General features: G+C 41.6%; 5 protein-coding genes across 7 annotated transcripts in view; all 5 read left to right on the top strand.

Moving 5' to 3' along the window:
* The window catches only part of LOC134032246 (protocadherin alpha-C2-like), a 116,674-nt gene that overhangs the window by 1,494 nt on the left and 95,856 nt on the right, over positions 1–19,324 (top strand). Inside the window, exon 1 of one of the 3 annotated variants that reach the window (XM_062476151.1) lies at positions 1–954. This exon is cut by the window's left edge and continues 1,494 nt beyond it. In XM_062476151.1, the coding sequence (XP_062332135.1) occupies positions 1–954 (954 nt within the window). Of the gene's footprint in view, positions 955–7,814; positions 10,249–13,556; positions 16,018–19,324 lie in introns of those variants that run through there. The other 2 variants (XM_062476145.1, XM_062476147.1) reach the window with 2 other exon arrangements.
* LOC134032825 (protocadherin alpha-13) lies at positions 1,443–3,965 on the top strand. The gene has a single exon (XM_062476887.1). The coding sequence runs from the start codon at positions 1,581–1,583 to the stop codon at positions 3,963–3,965; it is 2,385 nt and encodes a 794-aa protein (XP_062332871.1). The 5' UTR covers positions 1,443–1,580.
* On the top strand, positions 4,450–6,979 carry LOC134032824 (protocadherin alpha-8-like). Its single transcript, XM_062476886.1, has one exon. The coding sequence runs from the start codon at positions 4,604–4,606 to the stop codon at positions 6,977–6,979; it is 2,376 nt and encodes a 791-aa protein (XP_062332870.1). The 5' UTR covers positions 4,450–4,603.
* LOC134032823 (protocadherin alpha-3-like) lies at positions 10,663–13,224 on the top strand. The gene has a single exon (XM_062476885.1). The coding sequence runs from the start codon at positions 10,807–10,809 to the stop codon at positions 13,222–13,224; it is 2,418 nt and encodes an 805-aa protein (XP_062332869.1). The 5' UTR covers positions 10,663–10,806.
* LOC134032822 (protocadherin alpha-3-like) lies at positions 16,628–19,233 on the top strand. The gene has a single exon (XM_062476884.1). It carries the CDS (start codon positions 16,783–16,785, stop codon positions 19,231–19,233), a length of 2,451 nt encoding a protein of 816 aa, XP_062332868.1. The 5' UTR covers positions 16,628–16,782.

Genomic DNA, 19,324 nt, shown 5'->3' with positions numbered 1-19,324 from the left:
AACAACATACCTGGAATGGCAATATTCTCTGTAAGTGCATCAGATGTTGATGAAGGCGAGAATGCAGCAGTATCCTATACACTTGACAGGTTGAGCACAGGACAAAGCGTGACTTCATTTCTACGTATACATGAAGGCAACGGGACCATATATGCACTCAAAAGTTTTGATTTTGAGGTACTGAAAATGTTTCACTTTCACGTTATAGCCAAAGATTCTGGAACTCCGTCGCTAAGCAGCAACGTCACAGTGAATGTGTTCATTCTGGATCAAAACGACAATGCTCCAGTGATCTTGTATCCAGTCAGCACTAACGGTTCTGCTGAAGGTGTGGAGGAGATTCCCCGCAATGTGAACCCAGGACATTTGGTGACTAAAGTGAGAGCATATGACGGAGATGTAGGATATAACGGCTGGTTGTTATTTTCACTGCAGGAAGTTAGTGACCACAGTCTCTTTTCTCTGGACCGCTACACAGGACAGATAAGGACATTTCGGTCCTTCACAGAGACAGACGAGGCTGAACATAAACTGGTCATACTGGTCAAAGACAATGGGAACGTTTCACTATCAGCAACAGCTACTGTGATCATCAACGCTGTGGAGCCCAAAGAGGCTTTTGCTGCTTCTGATGTTAAAAGCTCAGTCAGAGATGAGGAAGACAACAGTGTAACATTTTATTTGATCATCACTTTGGGATCAGTGTCCACTCTTTTCCTGGTCAGCATCATCATGTTGATTGTAATGCAGTGTTCCAAAAGCCCAGACTATTCTCCCAAGTATTTACAAGACACGAACTATGACGGGACACTTTGCCACAGCATCCAGTACAGATCCGGAGACAAACGGTACATGTTAGTTGGACCCAGAATGAGTATAGGTTCTACTATAGTCCCGGGCAGCAATGGGAATACTCTGGTGGTTCCCGATCACAGGAGGCGTGCGTCTGGAGAGGTAAGAGCTGAATTGCAAATTTGAAAGTATCTATTTTTGTTTCAATTCATGTTTGTCATTCCATCATTTTTTATTTAGGTTAAGTCCAATTCATCTATTGAACTGAATAAATCAATTCAATTTTACGCTTTATTGTGGACGTCAAGGGAGGGTATTTTGGACAGGAGCTGTCCACTCAATGGTGCTGAAATGAATGATTACCTCCATGTCTGCGTGTTTCCGCTTGGTCACAAGGGTATAATATTGCGGTCCCCATTCTTTATTCCAAGAATATTCAGCATTCTGTCTAACGAACTCAGAGTTTATTTTATTTTACTATCGCTTATATACTTGCCTTGTACCAGCTACCATGTTGCTTTTTAACGTGTTATGTAGTCTTAACCACATGGTGTCAGTGTTATGTTGCTGGTTCGTGTAAGCTAGGGTACATCATTAGCCCTGCCCCAAGAAGATATATTTTGTTTCACACAGACCGGGTCCACATTAGATACGGTCGTAGTACATTGGGCGGAATATTTGATCCAACCTTAAAACGGTTAAACGACAATAAGGACATAGTATGGGAGGACGTACCCACATAATATATACCTTTAAATTTCAAGCATTGTTGGATTAATATTGTGAACATGGGAGACGGAGGACAAAGACGCAGAAGGGAGTACTGTTGTGTCGCTCTACGTTTCTTTTTGCTGCTGTGCTTCGGAGAGCAGGTTTCGTCTCAGATCAGATATTCTATTCCTGAGGAGGTAAAAGTTGGTTCCGTTGTGGGAAATGTTGCCAAGGATTTGGGTCTGGACATCACTACCTTGACAGATAGACAATTTCGTATCGTGTCTGGATCAAATGACGATCTTTTCAAGGTAAACCAGAACAATGGCGTCTTGTATGTCCATAAGGAAATAGACAGGGAGGCTCTCTGTGATGGTCATGGAGCGTGCCTAATCAATTTGAAAATGGTGATTGAGCATCCTTTAGAAGTGCACTATGTTGGAGTTGAAATTACAGATGTAAACGATAATATGCCCAGTTTTACAGAAAAGGATAAACTATTGGACATTCCTGAATCTACTCCTCCAGGGAGGCGTTTCCAGTTGCCAGCCGCTCGAGATCCAGATGTTGGTATCAATACAGTTAGAGTCTATAAATTAAACCACAATGAACATTTTGACCTGCAAATAAGAGAAATAGGAGATGATAAAATTCCGTTCTTAGTTTTGCAGAAACCCTTGGACCGAGAAAAACAATTTGAGCATAGACTGTTATTAACGGCAATCGATGGGGGGAATCCATCAAGGTCAGGGAATTTAAACGTTACAATTACTGTTCTTGATTCAAATGACAACCACCCAGTATTTAGTCAAGAGTTGTACTCCGTAACACTACTTGAAAATGTGGAGGTTGGAACTGTTGTAGTAAAAGTTAACGCTACTGATTTGGACGAGGGTGTAAACGGTGAAGTTGAATATTCGTTTGGCGGTGAACTTGAACCAAAGGTATACGATGTGTTTAACTTGGATAAAGCTACAGGCATAATTCGAATGAAAGGGCAAGTTAATTTCGAGGACGTTGATGTATACAAACTAGACATCCATGCAACGGATAAGGGACAGCCACCGATGAGTACAGACTGTAGAATCCTAATCAAGATTCTAGACTTAAATGACAACAAACCAGAAATAGAGGTGACATCTCTCTCAAACATGTTGTCTGAAGATTCCAAACCTGGGACGGTTGTCTCGCTCATCAGTGTGTCAGATAAAGACTCGGGGATCAATGGAAAAGTTGTCTGTACTCTGTCTGGCGACGTGCCCTTTGAGTTAAAGCCATCATACCAAGATAATATGTTCTCTTTAGTGACCAAGCACAAATTGGATAGAGAGCTCGTGTCTTACTATGACATCACAATAACAGCCACTGACTGTGGTCAGCCTCCTCTGTCCTCGTTCAAAACTCTGAGCGTCCAGATATCAGATGTGAACGATAACAGACCAGAATTTTCTAAAAATCCTCTTGAACTTTATATGTTGGAAAACAACGCTCCTGGTGCGTCAATATTCTCTGTAAGCGCCTCTGATAAAGACACGAATGAAAATGCAGCAATCTACTATCACATAGTTAGAGGAGAGAGCAAGCCGAATGATATGGCATCTTTCCTCAATATCAATTCTGATAATGGCCACATTTCCGCGCTAAAAACCTTTGACTTTGAAACTCTGAAGACGTTCAAATTCCAAGTTGTAGCAACAGACTCTGGAACTCCATTGCTAAGCAGCAACGTCACCGTGAATGTGTTCATTCTGGATCAGAACGACAACGCTCCAGTGATCTTGTATCCAGTCAGCGCTAACGGTTCTGCTGAAGGTGTGGAGGAGATTCCCCGTAATGTGAACGCAGGACATTTGGTGACTAAAGTGAGAGCCTATGACGCAGATATAGGATATAACGGCTGGTTGTTGTTTTCACTGCAGGAAGTTAGTGACCACAGTCTCTTTTCTCTGGACCGCTACACAGGACAAATAAGGACACTTCGGTCCTTCACAGAGACAGACGAGGCTGAACATAAACTGGTCATACTGGTCAAAGACAATGGGAACGTTTCACTCTCAGCAACAGCTACTGTGATCATCAACGCAGTGGAGCCCAAAGAGGCTTTTGCTGCTTCTGATGTTAAAAGCTCAGTCAAAGAGGAAGATGAGAACAATGTTACATTCTATTTGATCATCACTTTGGGGTCGGTTTCCACTCTTTTCCTGGTCAGCATCATCGTGTTGATTGTAATGCAGTGTTCTAAAAGCCCAGACTATTCCTCCAAATATTTACAAGATGCGAACTATGACGGGACACTTTGCCACAGCATCCAGTACAGATCTGGAGACAAACGGTACATGTTAGTTGGACCCAGAATGAGTATAGGTTCTACTATAGTCCCAGGCAGCAATGGGAATACTCTGGTGGTTCCCGATCACAGGAGGCGTGCGTCTGGAGAGGTAAGAGCTGAATTGCATATTTGAAAGTATCTATTTTTGTGTATCCCTTGATGGGACCTGCCACTCCGAAATTTTATTTTATTAAAGTAAAATGTATGTATTGAGTAGTTGTCGAATAAATAAACGTAATTTCTTGCTTTCTTCGGGCTTCCAGGGAGCGTATTTTTGCACAGGAGCTGTCCATTGCATGGTGCTGAAATTAATCATCACTTCAATGTCTGCCTATTTCCCCTTGGTCACAAGGGTATAATATGTCAGTCCCCATTCTTTATTCCGACAAGATGTAGCATTCTAATGTCTAATGCACTACGAGTTTGTTTCACTGCCAATTGTAGTTCGTTAAAGTATTTGCTATGCATGTGTAATAGCATCCATGTTGCTTTCAACGTGTTATGTGCTCTTAACCACATGGTGTCAGTGTTATGTTGCTGGTTCGTGTAAAATAGTGTACATCATTAGCCCAGCCCCTAGAAGAGAGATTTTGTCTCACACAGACAGGCCTCGCTTTAGAAACGGTCGTTTCACATTGGGATGAATTTTCTATCTAACGTTTAGATGGTTGAACAACAATCAATTTCCCCAGTAGATCATAGTATGGGAGGACGTTCCCATTGGAATATATACCTTTACATTTCAAGCATTGTTGGATTAAGATCGTAAAGATGGGAGACGGAGGACAAAAGCGCAGACGGGAGTACTGGTGTGTCGCTCTACGTTTCATTTTGCTGCTGTGCTTCGGAGAGCAGGTTTCGGCTCAGATAAGATATTCTATTCCTGAGGAGGTAAAAGTTGGTTCTGTTGTGGGAAATGTTGCCAAGGATTTGGGTCTGGACATCACTACCTTGACAGATAGACAATTTCGTATTGTGTCTGGATCTAATGACGATCTTTTCAACGTAAACCAGAACAATGGCGCTTTGTATGTCCATGAAAATATAGACAGAGAGGTTCTCTGTGATGGTCATGGAGCGTGCTTAGTAAATTTGAAAATGGTATTAGAGAATCCTTTAGAGATACACTATGTTGGAGTTGAAATTTCAGATGTAAACGATAATTTACCCAGATTTGTAGAAAAAGAGAAAACATTTGAAATATACGAATCTACTCCACCAGGGAAGCGTTTTCAGTTACCAGCTGCGCTGGATCCCGATGTTGGTATTAATACTGTTAGAAGTTATAAAATTAACCACAACGAACATTTTGACATGCAAATGAGAGAAATTGGAAATGCTAAAATTCCTTTTCTAGTTTTGCAAAAACCCTTGGATAGAGAGAAACAACCTGAACACTGTTTCATTTTAACAGCTGTTGATGGGGGGAGTCCAGCAAGATCAGGGACTTTAAATATTACAATCACTGTTCTTGATTCAAATGACAACCCTCCTATATTTAACCAGGAGATGTACTCGGTAACATTACCTGAAAATGTGGAGGTAGGAACTGTTGTAGTAAAAGTTAAAGCTACTGATTTAGACGAGGGTGTAAACGGAGAAGTTGAATATTCTTTCGGTAGTGAACTTGATCATAAGGTATACGATGTGTTTAACTTGGATAAAGCTACAGGCATAATTCGAATGAAAGGGCAAGTTAATTTCGAGGACGTTGATGTATACAATCTAGACGTCCATGCAACGGATAAGGGACAGCCCCCGATGAGTACAGACTGTAGAATCCTAATCAGGATTCTAGACTTAAATGACAACAAACCAGAAATAGAGGTGACATCTCTCTCAAACATGTTATCTGAAGATTCGAAACCTGGGACGGTTGTCTCGCTCATCAGTGTGTCAGATAAAGACTCGGGGATCAATGGCAAAGTTGTCTGTACTCTGTCTGGCGACGTGCCCTTCGAGTTAAAGCCATCATACCAGGATAATATTTTCTCTTTAGTGACTAAACATAAACTGGATAGGGAGCTCGTGTCTTACTATGACATAACGATAACAGCCACTGACTGTGGTCAGCCTCCTCTGTCCTCGTTCAAAACTCTGAGCGTCCAGATATCAGATGTGAACGATAACAGACCAGAATTTTCTCAAAATCCTCTTGAACTTTATATGTTGGAAAACAATGCTCCTGGTGCGTCAATATTCTCTGTAAGCGCTTCTGATAAAGACATGAATGAAAACGCAGCAATCTCCTATCACATAGTTAGAGGAGAGAGCAAGCCGAATGATATGGCATCTTTCCTGAATGTAAATTCTGATAATGGACACATTTCCGCGCTTAAAAGTTTTGACTTTGAAACTTTGAAAACATTCCAATTCCAAGTTGTAGCAACAGACTCTGGAACTCCATTGCTAAGCAGCAACGTCACCGTGAATGTGTTCATTCTGGATCAGAACGACAACGCTCCAGTGATCTTGTATCCAGTCAGCGCTAACGGTTCTGCTGAAGGTGTGGAGGAGATTCCCCGTAATGTGAACGCAGGACATTTGGTGACTAAAGTGAGAGCCTATGACGCAGATATAGGATATAACGGCTGGTTGTTGTTTTCACTGCAGGAAGTTAGTGACCACAGTCTCTTTTCTCTGGACCGCTACACAGGACAAATAAGGACACTTCGGTCCTTCACAGAGACAGACGAGGCTGAACATAAACTGGTCATACTGGTCAAAGACAATGGGAACGTTTCACTCTCAGCTACAGCTACTGTGATCATCAACGCAGTGGAGCCCAAAGAGGCTTTTGCCGCCTCTGATGTTAAAAGCTCAGTCAAAGAAGATGATGAGAACAATGTTACATTCTATTTGATAATCACTTTGGGATCAGTGTCCACTCTTTTCCTGGTCAGCATCATCGTGTTGATTGTAATGCAGTGTTCTAAAACTCCAGACTATTCCCCCAAGTATTTACAAGACACGAACTATGACGGGACACTTTGCCACAGCATCCAGTACAGATCTGGAGACAAACGGTACATGTTAGTTGGACCCAGAATGAGTATAGGTTCTACTATAGTCCCGGGCAGCAATGGGAATACTCTGGTGGTCCCCGATCACAGGAGGCGTGCGTCTGGAGAGGTAAGAGCTGGTTAAGAATTTTGAAAATTGTGAAATATTTGCATGTCGTTATTAAAGGATACAATTCAGATTTCTGTTTATTTGTTACTTTCAATTGAAAGACCACTCCATCGACTGAACATGTTGAGTAGTTTTACTTGAAATAAGAACATTAAATGGTTATGCATGGTCACTTATTGAATGATCTCTTGCGTGTGTTCTGATATGCATATAGGAACAAGGTGTGTGATTGGTGTGATTGGGTGATAACCATATCCATGTCGTCGTGATAGCAGATCATGGGTTTCGGTTTGTTTTCCTCCCGAACCTCAGTTATAACGAACTCAATCTGATATAATTGAGCTGTTGAAAATTAATGTCTTCTATCACATCATCTGCTTATTTAAACCGCACATAGAAAACTGACAGGAACATGCGCTGTCCACTAATGCAGTGTTGAAATGCTTGTTCGTTTAAGTCGTGGATTCGCCTAGTATTTTCTTTTATACCTACCTGCACTTCCTGGCGCCTTTTGGAAATAGCTTGGTGGGAGTATTTTACATATTGCTTTCTATATTTTACCTCAACCAGTCATAGCAATCATAGTAGCTGGTTGCCTTTACTACAATTCGCCTAAATCTTACACAGACTATACGTTGCCTTTCAGCTCCGCTAGATGTGCTGTTATGCGTTTTGTGCCACAGGGTGTCAGTGTTATGTTGTTGAATTTCAAAGCCCTGCCCCTTGAAGAAAAGGTTTTGTGACATTCTAACGTTGCCGACTGTAGTCTAGGGTGGTGACATTTTTTGCGGAGGCATTCATCTGAGCCGTAAACGTATTTCTTCAAAACAACCATCTAATTAAAACTAGCATGGAAGGACAAATCCATTGGAACATTTTATTTTGATTTCAAAGCCTTGTTGGAATATAATTTTAAAAGGATGGGAGACGGAGGACAAAGGCGCAGACGGGAGTACTGGTGGGTCACTCTGCGTTTCTCTTTGCTACTGTGCTTCGGAGAGCAGATTTCAGCACAGATAAGATACTCTATTCCCGAGGAGGTTAAAGTTGGATCCGTCGTCGGAAATATTGCTAAAGACCTCGGTCTTGATGTCAGCGCATTGGCGAAAAGAAGATTTCGTATTGTGTCTGGATCAAATGACGGTCTGTTTAATGTGAACGAGAATAATGGAATACTGTTTGTCCATGAGAATATCGATAGAGAGGAGCTTTGCGACGCAGGTGGCGCTTGTGTGATAGATCTTAAAATAGTTGTTGAAAACCCACTTGAAGTCCATTATGTTAGCGTGGAGGTAATGGACGTAAATGACAATGCACCAATCTTTTTTGAGAAAAATATCTCTATTAATTTAGCAGAAAACAAACCACCGGGTGCACGTTTTGAACTGCAGGCAGCACGCGATTTAGACTATGGTACTAATTCTGTCCGAACGTATACATTAAATCAAAACGAACATTTTGACTTGGAGCTCCGAGATAGTGGAGAGGGAGATAAAACTCCTTTTTTGGTTTTACAGAAAGCATTGGACAGGGAGAAAAACAACACTCATTATTTATTGCTGACTGCTTTTGATGGGGGTAACCCACCAAAGTCAGGTACTCTTAACATTAAGGTGACTGTACTAGACGTAAACGATAATCAACCAGTTTGCAGCCAAGATGTTTACTCAGTTACATTACAAGAAAATATGGACATTGGGAAGGTTGTCGCAACGATAAAGGCGTCGGATCCAGATTTTGGAACAAATGGCGAAATTGAATATTCACTTGGTAGAAATTCAAAGAAAAGCGTAACTGAAATGTTTCTTTTGGATGAAAATACTGGGGTCATTCGAGTTAAAGGCCCAATAGATTTTGAGGAAGTTGACATTTTTAGGTTCAATATTCAAGCATCTGATAGAGGTCAACCTCCCCTATCTACTGATTGTAGAGTTATATTTAAAATTATTGACGTAAACGACAATAAACCAGAAATAGAGGTGACATCTTTATCGAATACAGTATCTGAACATTCCGAACCAGGTTCGGTTATTTCCCTAATCAGTGTGACGGATAAAGATTTTGGCATTAATGGGAAAGTGATTTCCACCATATCTGAAAACGTTCCATTTGAGTTAAAGCCATCATATAAGGAAAACGTTTATTCAATTGTCACAAAAGGGCATTTGGATCGTGAAATTGTATCACATTATGACATCACAATAACAGCCACTGACTGTGGTCAACCTCCTCTGTCCTCGTTCAAAACTCTGAGCATCCAGATATCAGATGTGAATGATAACAGACCAGAATTCTCTCAAAATCCTCTTGAACTTTATATGTTGGAAAACAACGCCCCTGGTGCGTCAATATTCTCTGTAAGCGCTTCTGATAAAGACATGAATGAAAATGCTGCTATCTCCTATAGTATCGTTAGAGGAGAGGGGAAACTAAATGATATGGCATCTTTCCTCAATATCAATTCTGATAATGGACACATTTCTGCGCTTAAAAGTTTTGACTTTGAAAGGTTGAAAACATTCCAGTTCCAAGTTGTAGCAACAGACTCTGGAACTCCGTCGCTAAGCAACAACGTCACAGTGAATGTGTTCATTCTGGATCAGAACGACAACACTCCAGTGATCTTGTATCCAGTCAGCGCTAACGGTTCTGCTGAAGGTGTGGAGGAGATTCCTCGCAATGTGAACGCAGGACATTTGGTGACTAAAGTGAGAGCCTATGACGCAGACATAGGATATAATGGCTGGTTGTTATTTTCGCTGCATGAAGTTAGTGACCACAGTCTCTTTTCTCTGGACCGCTACACAGGACAGATAAGGACACTTCGGTCCTTCACAGAGACAGACGAGGCTGAACATAAACTGGTCATACTGGTCAAAGACAATGGGAACGTTTCACTCTCAGCAACAGCTACTGTGATCATCAACGCTGTGGAGCCCAAAGAGGCTTTTGCTGCTTCTGATGTTAAAAGCTCCCTTAGAGATGAGGAAGACAACAGTGTAACATTTTATTTGATCATCACTTTGGGATCAGTATCCACTCTTTTCCTGGTCAGCATCATCGTGTTGATTGTAATGCAGTGTTCTAAAACTCCAGATTATTCCTCCAAGTATTTACAAGACACGAACTATGACGGGACACTTTGCCACAGCATCCAGTACAGATCCGGAGACAAACGGTACATGTTAGTTGGACCCAGAATGAGTATAGGTTCTACTATAGTTCCGGGCAGCAATGGGAATACTCTGGTGGTTCCCGATCACAGGAGGCGTGCGTCTGGAGAGGTAAGAGGTGGTTATGTGTTTTAACGATTATATGTTTTTGATTTGGTGATTTAGATTTTATACTCTATCTAACTCACTGGTTGAGTGCAGTTACTTAAACATTTGGAATGGAGACGTGTCTGTTGCTGTCCATACATGTGGTTTTGAAATTTAAGCAGCGTCAATGTATTATTACCTTTTTGTTTGCATCCCTTTTTATTTTACCATTGTAACCCTAACCCTCGACAGTTAATTTCCAGTTGGCCATACCCGTTTCTTGTTAATATATACACATTGAAATCTTAGTACATAACTCATGGAGCCCCAAACCTCCGGGTGTCAGTGTAACACAAGCAGACTGATTCTATAAAGAACAGGCCCTGCCCTCTTTTGGGGCTGATTCATTCTTCAAATCAAGCGGTGTGCACACAGCTATTTACCCTAATGTCTTTGGTGGAAAGGAATACCTGTTCTTACAGCTTGGATATATGAGATGTACTTTTTATCTGTCCTGGCGGGAACTGTAATTTGACAAAACATATATGTGTTTATTGGGACCCGAACATTTCCAGTAGACTAATGATGAGAGACGAAGGACAAAGGCGCAGACTGGAGTACTGGTGGGTCGCTCTGCGTTTCTCTTTGCTACTGTGCTTCGGAGAGCAGGTTGCGGCTCAGATAAGATATTCTATTCCCGAAGAGGTAAAAGAAGGTACTGTTGTTGGAAATGTTGCTAAGGATTTGGGTCTTGACATAAGTGCATTGACGGATAGGCGCTTTCGTATTGTTTCGGGATCTAATGATGCTCTTTTCCAGATAAACCAAGACAATGGCGCCTTGTATATTGATAGGAATATAGACAGAGAGAGCCTCTGTGAAGGCAATAATCCGTGCATGATGGACCTCAAAATCGTTGTTGAAAATCCCTTAGAAATACATTATGTAGGTGTGGAAATTACCGACGTGAACGATCATTCTCCAGTCTTCCCAGAAAAAGAGCAGCGGTTTGAAATCGCTGAGCACACTGTGCCTGGAACACGATTTCAACTTCATGCAGCCCTTGACCGAGATGTAGGGATGAATTCGGTCCATACATACAAACTAACATCAAACGAGCATTTTGAAATTGATGTTCGTCAAAGCGATGACGAAAAAATTCCATTTTTAGTGTTGAGAAAATCACTGGATAGAGAACAAAACCATGTACTTAAATTAGTAGTAACGGCGATAGATGGAGGGAAACCTAAAAAATCAGGTGCTCTTAATGTCACCATAATTGTTATTGATGTTAATGATAATCGGCCAGTTTTTAGTCAAGATACATATCAAACTAGAATACAGGAAAACGTACCAGTTGGCACAGCTGTGGTTCAAGTGAACGCAACAGATCTTGATGAGGGAAGCAATGGTGACATTGAATACAGCTTAGGTAAAACTTTACGGCGAAAGGTTTACGATATTTTTGAGCTTGATAGTTTAAGCGGTGAAATTCGAGTGAAAGGTGAAGTGGACTTTGAAGATACAGAGGTATATAAACTTGACGTGCAAGCTTCAGACAAAGGAACGCCTCCATTAACTGCTGAATGTAGAGTAATAATTAAGATTATTGACGTCAATGATAATAAGCCAGAGATAGACGTCACATCGCTCTTGAACACTGTGTCTGAAGAATCAAAACCGGGAACAGCCATTTCCCTCATTAGTGTAACTGATAAAGACTCGGGAATCAATGGCAAAGTAATATCGACAATATCAGAGAACGTACCCTTTGAGTTAAAGACATCATATAAAGAAAACGTTTATTCAATTGTCACAAAGGGGCAATTAGATAGAGAGCTCATATCATATTATGACATCACAATAACAGCCACTGACTGTGGTCAGCCTCCTCTGTCCTCCTTCAAAACTCTGAGCGTCCAGATATCAGATGTGAACGATAACAGACCAGAATTCTCTCAAAATCCTCTTGAACTTTATATGTTGGAAAACAACGCTCCTGGTGCGTCAATATTCTCTGTAAGCGCTGCTGATAAAGACATGAATGAAAATGCTGCTGTCTCCTATCACATTATTAGAGGCGAAGGGAAAATGAATGATATGGCATCTTTCCTGAATGTCAATCCTGACAATGGACACATTTCCGCGCTAAAAAGCTTTGACTTTGAATCTTTGAAAACGTTCCAATTCCAAGTTGTAGCAACTGACTCTGGAACTCCGTCACTAAGCAGCAACGTCACAGTGAATGTGTTCCTTCTGGATCGGAACGACAACGCTCCAGTTATCTTGTATCCAGTCAGCGCTAACGGTTCTGCTGAAGGCGTGGAGGAGATTCCCCGCAATGTGAACTCAGGACATTTGGTGACTAAAGTGAGAGCCTATGACGCAGATGTAGGATATAACGGATGGTTGCTGTTTTCAATGCAGGAAGTTAGTGACCACAGTCTCTTTTCTCTGGACCGCTACACAGGACAGATAAGGACACTTCGGTCCTTCACAGAGACAGACGAGGCTGAACATAAACTGGTCATACTGGTCAAAGACAATGGGAACGTTTCACTCTCAGCAACAGCTACTGTGATCATCAACGCTGTGGAGCCCAAAGAGGCTTTTGCTGCATCTGATGTTAAAAGCTCAGTCAAAGATGATGATGAGAACAATGTTACATTCTATTTGATCATCACTTTGGGGTCAGTTTCAACTCTTTTCCTGGTCAGCATCATCGTGTTGATTGTAATGCAGTGTTCTAAAACACCAGATTATTCATCCAAGTATTTACAAGAAACGAACTATGACGGGACACTGTGCCACAGCATCCAGTACAGATCTGGAGACAAACGGTACATGTTAGTTGGACCCAGAATGAGTATAGGTTCTACTATCGTCCCGGGAAGCAATGGGAATACTCTGGTGGTCCCCGATCACAGGAGTCGTGCGTCTGGAGAGGTAAGAGCTATTTGTATTGATCGTTTTTTAAGCATTCTTTTTTCTGTATCATAATTGCTTGCTCAACCCGAAAAAAGCTTACGATGTTTAACATTAGTACCGAGAGCGTTAACAGTTGGCACATCGCTTAGTGTGCTCTGTCCGTGGTGATGAAGTTAAAATATTGTCGTTTTTCCTTCCACTTTACGAATCGTTAATATTCTTTGAATAGATCGGAGTTTAGTTAGTCCAGCGTGTAGTCCTCATGGTGTCAGCATTCCACTACATAACGGTATCTAGTGGAAGCCCTGCCCATTTCTGTGCTGTTTGTATTACTGTAACTGATAGGAGAGCGCACAGTCGATGTATTGTCAAGATAGACAATACCTTCAGTAAAGCTGGAAGTAGACATGAAATATCAGCGTTCCAGGCGACTTTTTGTTTATTAGACCATTGGAGATATTGGTTTATCATATCGTGTTGGATTTTTATTCTGTTCTGACTATGCAAGACGGAGGACAAAGGCGCAGATGGGAGTACTGGTGGGTCGCTCTGCGTTTCTCTTTGCTTCTGTGCTTCGGAGAGCAGGTTTCGGCTCAGATAAGATACTCGGTTCCAGAGGAGGTTAAAGAGGGAACTGTTGTTGGGCATATTGCTAAAGATTTAGGCATCGACATCAGTACTTTGTCTGACAGGCGTTTTCGTATCGTTTCTGGATCTAAAGATGCTCTTTTCCAGGTAAATCAGAACAATGGCGTGTTGTTTGTCAATACGCACATCGACAGAGAGCAGCAATGTGATGGAAATACTGCCTGTTTGATCAATCTAAAAATCGCAGTTGAAAATCCTCTCGAAATTCACTATGTCGGTATAGAAATAACAGATGTTAATGACAACCCCCCTAGTTTTGCTGAAAAATATCTTATTTTGGAGATAGCAGAAAACACCCTTACGGGAACGCGCTTTGAACTCCAGACAGCACGAGATCTAGACGTTGGAATAAATAATGTGCGCATGTACGGGTTAACTAGCAATGCTCATTTTGAATTGGAAGTTATTGATAATGGAGACGAAGACAAAGTTCCTTTTCTGATTTTGAAGAAGTCCATTGACCGAGAACAAAATAGCAACCATTCACTAACGTTGACAGCTACAGATGGGGGGAATCCACCAAGATCAGGCACTCTAAACATAACAATAATAGTTCTCGATACAAATGATAACCGTCCTATTTGCGGTAAAGATGTTTACTCCGCAACAATTCAGGAGAATACACCAATTGGGACATCTGTAATAACCATTATTGCCAACGACACGGATTATGGTCATAATGGCGAAGTGGAATATTCAATGGGTAGAAACATGAAACGTAAAGTGCATGATACATTTCAGTTAGATAGTAAAACAGGGGCAATACAAGTAATAGGATTGGTTAACTTTGAAGAAAATGAGGTACACAAATTAACCATACAAGCTTCTGATAAAGGGAGCCCGCCATTATCAACTGATTGCAGAGTTGTTATTAAGATTACTGACATTAATGACAATAAACCAGAGATTGAGGTGACGTCACTCTTAAATATAATTCCCGAAGATTCAAAGCCTGGGACTGTAATTTCACTCATAAGTGTGACGGACAAAGACTCTGGTATGAACGGTAAAGTTATATTAACAATAGCACACAGCGTCCCCTTTGAATTAAAACCGTCATATCAAGAACATGTTTATTCGGTTGTTACTAAAGTTAACTTGGACCGAGAGGTTGTTTCCCATTACGACATCACAATAACAGCCACTGACTGTGGTCAGCCTCCTCTGTCCTCAATCAAAACTCTGAGCGTCCAGATATCAGATGTGAACGATAACAGACCAGAATTCTCTCAGAATCCTGTTGAGCTTTACTTACTTGAAAATAACGCTGCTGGTTCGTCAATATTCTCTGTAAGCGCGTCGGACAAAGACTTGCATGAAAATGCTGGAATATCCTATAACATCGTTAGAGGAGAGAGCAAACAGAATGATTTGGCGTCCTTCCTGAATGTCAATTCTGATAATGGACAGATTTCCGCACTAAAAACCTTTGACTTTGAAACTTTGAAAACGTTCCAATTCCAAGTTGTAGCAACAGACTCTGGAACTCCGTCGCTAAGCAGCAACGTCACAGTGAATGTGTTCCTTCTGGATCAGAATGACAACGCTCCAGTGATCTTGTATCCAGTCAGCACTAACGGTTCTGCTGAAGGTGTGGAGGAGATTCCACGCAATGTCAACGCAGGACATTTGGTAACTAAAGTGAGAGCCTATGACGCTGATATAGGATATAACGGCTGGTTGTTGTTTTCACTGCAGGAAGTTAGTGACCACAGTCTCTTTTCTCTGGACCGCTACACAGGACAGATAAGGACACTTAGGTCCTTCACAGAGACAGACGAGGCTGAACATAAACTGGTCATACTGGTCAAAGACAATGGGAACGTTTCACTCTCAGCAACAGCTACTGTGATCATCAACGCAGTGGAGCCCAAAGAGGCTTTTGCAGCTTCTGATGTTAAAAGTTCAGTCAAAGATGACGATGAGGACAATGTTACATTCTATTTGATCATCACTTTGGGATCAGTGTCCACTCTTTTCCTGGTCAGCATCATCGTGTTGATTGTAATGCAGTGTTCTAAAACTCCAGATTATTCCTCCAAGTATTTACAAGACACGAACTATGACGGGACACTGTGCCACAGCATCCAGTACAGATCCGGAGACAAACGGTACATGTTAGTTGGACCCAGAATGAGTATAGGTTCTACTATAGTCCCGGGCAGCAATGGGAATACTCTAGTGGTCCCCGATCACAGGAGGGGAGCATCTGGAGAGGTAAGTTTTATTTGTATTTATTTTCTTCGGCGAACCATGGCTGTGTTTGATGTTTGTGCATGTGTTTTTTTTTACGTTTTGTTTTACCATTAATTGTCAACATTTGTAATTTATTCAGCTTTGCGATACTGAAATGATTTCATGAAATCATGTTTCTTCTCGGACCAGGGCGTTTGCCGTATAGCTGCCATACACGTGTCGCTGTCCAGAGCCTAGGTGCTGAAATGGTTGTCTTAATTCTTGACTACCCAGAATTTTTAACTGTAGTCTGCGGTTTATATATCAAACAGGTTCATGCCATGTGTGGATATTTACTTTCATTTGTATTGCTTGTATTGAAGATTGTGAAACGTTGTCATGATTAGTAAAGTATGTCTGCCACTTCGAGTATATATAATTTTTGACGCCCTTGATATCCAATTGGTTTAGTTACTTCTTATTGCACCTTAAAGTTTGTAGGGAGGTATACCAAAATGAACATTAGAATAATGCAGTTTTTCCTAGAATCACAGGGTGTCAGTGCTTTACCGTAAAACGCTTCACATGTCCTCATCATTCTTGAGAGACAGCCCCCTTTTTTCGGGATCGGATTCAGTCACTAGAAGAGGGCAGTTGTGCGTTTCTGTTACCGGTGGAAGAAAAGAAATGCATGCTATGAGTCGTAACCATCAGACATACTAATAATCGTATTGTTGCGAGCAGAATGAATTAATGGATGTCTGAAAATTAGCTGTGGTGAATGTTTTCCGGATATACCTTCAAATCATGGAACAAAGAGGACGCCGAGAACAGAAGGGACGACGGCAATGGGTCGCATTTATGGTTGCTTTGGTTCTGTTGTGGAGTGAATCTTCGGCGCAGATACGATACTCAATTTCTGAGGAGCTGAAGGAAGGAACTGTCGTGGGGAATATAGCGAAAGATCTGGGATTAGATCTGACCACCTTGAAACAGAGAGGATTTCGAATCGTAGCTGGCTCGACAGAGCCTCTTTTCCAGGTGAATCAGAACGACGGAAAATTGTATGTGAAACGTATAGTAGACAGAGAGGATGTGTGTGAGCGGAGCAGTGACTGCTTAATCAACCTGAAAACAGTGCTAGAAAACCCACTGGAAATCCATTACGTTGCGGTGGAGGTGCTTGATGTGAACGATCACACGCCAAGCTTCCCTGAGAAAGAGAAACGTTTAGAGATTTCTGAATCAACCTTACCAGGTGCCCGGTTCCAGCTTCAAGCTGCCCGTGACTTAGATGTTGGAATGTATTCGGTTAAACAGTACAAACTCAGTCACAACGATCATTTTCGTCTGGAAGTTAAAGACCGAGGCGAGGATCGTAAAACACCAATTCTAATTTTACAGAAACCTCTGGATAGAGAGGCCATTAAAATACACGAATTACTTCTTACAGCCATTGATGGAGGTAAACCACCCTTGTCGGGTGAGATGCGAATTTCTGTAGAAGTATTAGATATAAACGACAACCCACCCATTTTCATAAAAGATGTTTACTCGGTTTTACTGAATGAAAACGCTCCCATAGGAACGACAGTCATGCAGGTAAATGCCACGGACTTGGACGAGGGGTCTAACAGTGAAGTAATCTATTCTTTCGGATCTGACGTAGACATAAAGGTGCGTGAAAGTTTTGATCTAAATTCGAAAACGGGTGAGATAATTGTAACAGGACAGATAGATTTCGAAGAAATTAGGAAATATGATATCGATATACAGGCATCAGACAAGGGGGCTGCTCCTATGACAACAGACAAAAGTATTATTATAAAAATTGTTGACGTAAACGATAACGCGCCTGAGATTGAGGTGACATCATTTTCCCGAGCAATCCCAGAGGATTCCAGGCCAGGCACTACAGTAGCTTTAATCAGTGTCAATGATTTGGATTCTGGTCTCAATGGGAAAATTATCTGTTCCATCAGTGAGGATGTCCCTTTCACGTTAACATCATCTTTACAGGATAACATGTACTCTGTAGTTACCAAGTCACCTCTGGATAGGGAGAAACAATCTCAGTATGATGTAACGATAGTCGCCAAAGACGCAGGACAACCATCTTTGTCATCTGTAAAGACTATCAGCGTCACGGTATCAGATGTGAATGATAACCGTCCAGAGTTTTCACTGAGCCCCTATACTTTCTATATCACAGAAAATAACGAGGCAGGTGTAAAGTTGTTTTCTGTTAGTGCATCTGATAGAGATGAGAATGAAAACGCACATGTTTCCTATCAAATAGTCAGAGATGGAGTGGAGAATACATTTGCATCGTTTCTCAATGTTAACTCTGAAAACGGAGAAATATTGGCACTAAAAAGTTTTGACTTTGAAACGATCAAAATATTCCAGTTTCAAGTTGTGGCCACAGACTCTGGAACTCCGTCGCTAAGCAGCAACGTCACAGTGAATGTGTTCCTTCTGGATCAGAACGACAACGCTCCAGTGATCTTGTATCCAGGCAGCGCTAACGGTTCTGCTGAAGGTGTGGAGGAGATTCCCCACAATGTGAACGCAGGACATTTGGTGACTAAAGTGAGAGCCTATGACGCAGATGTAGGATACAACGGCTGGTTGTTGTTTTCAATGCAGGAAGTTAGTGACCACAGTCTCTTTGCTCTGGACCGCTACACAGGACAGATAAGGACACTTCGATCCTTCACAGAGACAGACGAGGCTGAACATAAACTGGTCATACTGGTCAAAGACAATGGGAACGTTTCACTCTCAGCAACAGCTACTGTGATCATCAACGCAGTGGAGCCCAAAGAGGCTTTTGCTGCTTCTGATGTTAAAAGCTCAGTCAAAGATGACGATGAGGGCAATGTTACATTCTATTTGATCATCACATTGGGGTCAGTTTCAACTCTTTTCCTGGTCAGCATCATCGTGTTGATTGTAATGCAATGTTCTAAAACACCAGATTATTCATCCAAGTATTTACAAGATGCGAACTATGACGGGACACTTTGCCACAGCATCCAGTACAGATCCGGAGAAAAACGGTACATGTTAGTTGGACCTAGAATGAGTATAGGTTCTACTATAGTCCCGGGCAGCAATGGGAATACTCTGGTGGTCCCCGATCACAGGAGGCGTGCGTCTGGAGAGGTAAGCGTTGCTTTCTTAAAATGTTACCGTTATGTGGAATATGATCTGCATTTCATATGTACTATGACACTTCACCTTATCATGTTTTGAATTTGTTTAAAATGGTTGTTTTGGGTTAGAGGGACGTTGATTTTGAATGAAGTGTGGTGTGAAGTAGCCTATGGTTCTTGAATTCATTCTT

The sequence above is a fragment of the Osmerus eperlanus genome, chromosome 13, assembly GCF_963692335.1.
Source record: "Osmerus eperlanus chromosome 13, fOsmEpe2.1, whole genome shotgun sequence".
NCBI classification, from domain to species: domain Eukaryota; kingdom Metazoa; phylum Chordata; class Actinopteri; order Osmeriformes; family Osmeridae; genus Osmerus; species Osmerus eperlanus.
This window is presented reverse-complemented; position numbering and strand designations above follow the sequence as displayed.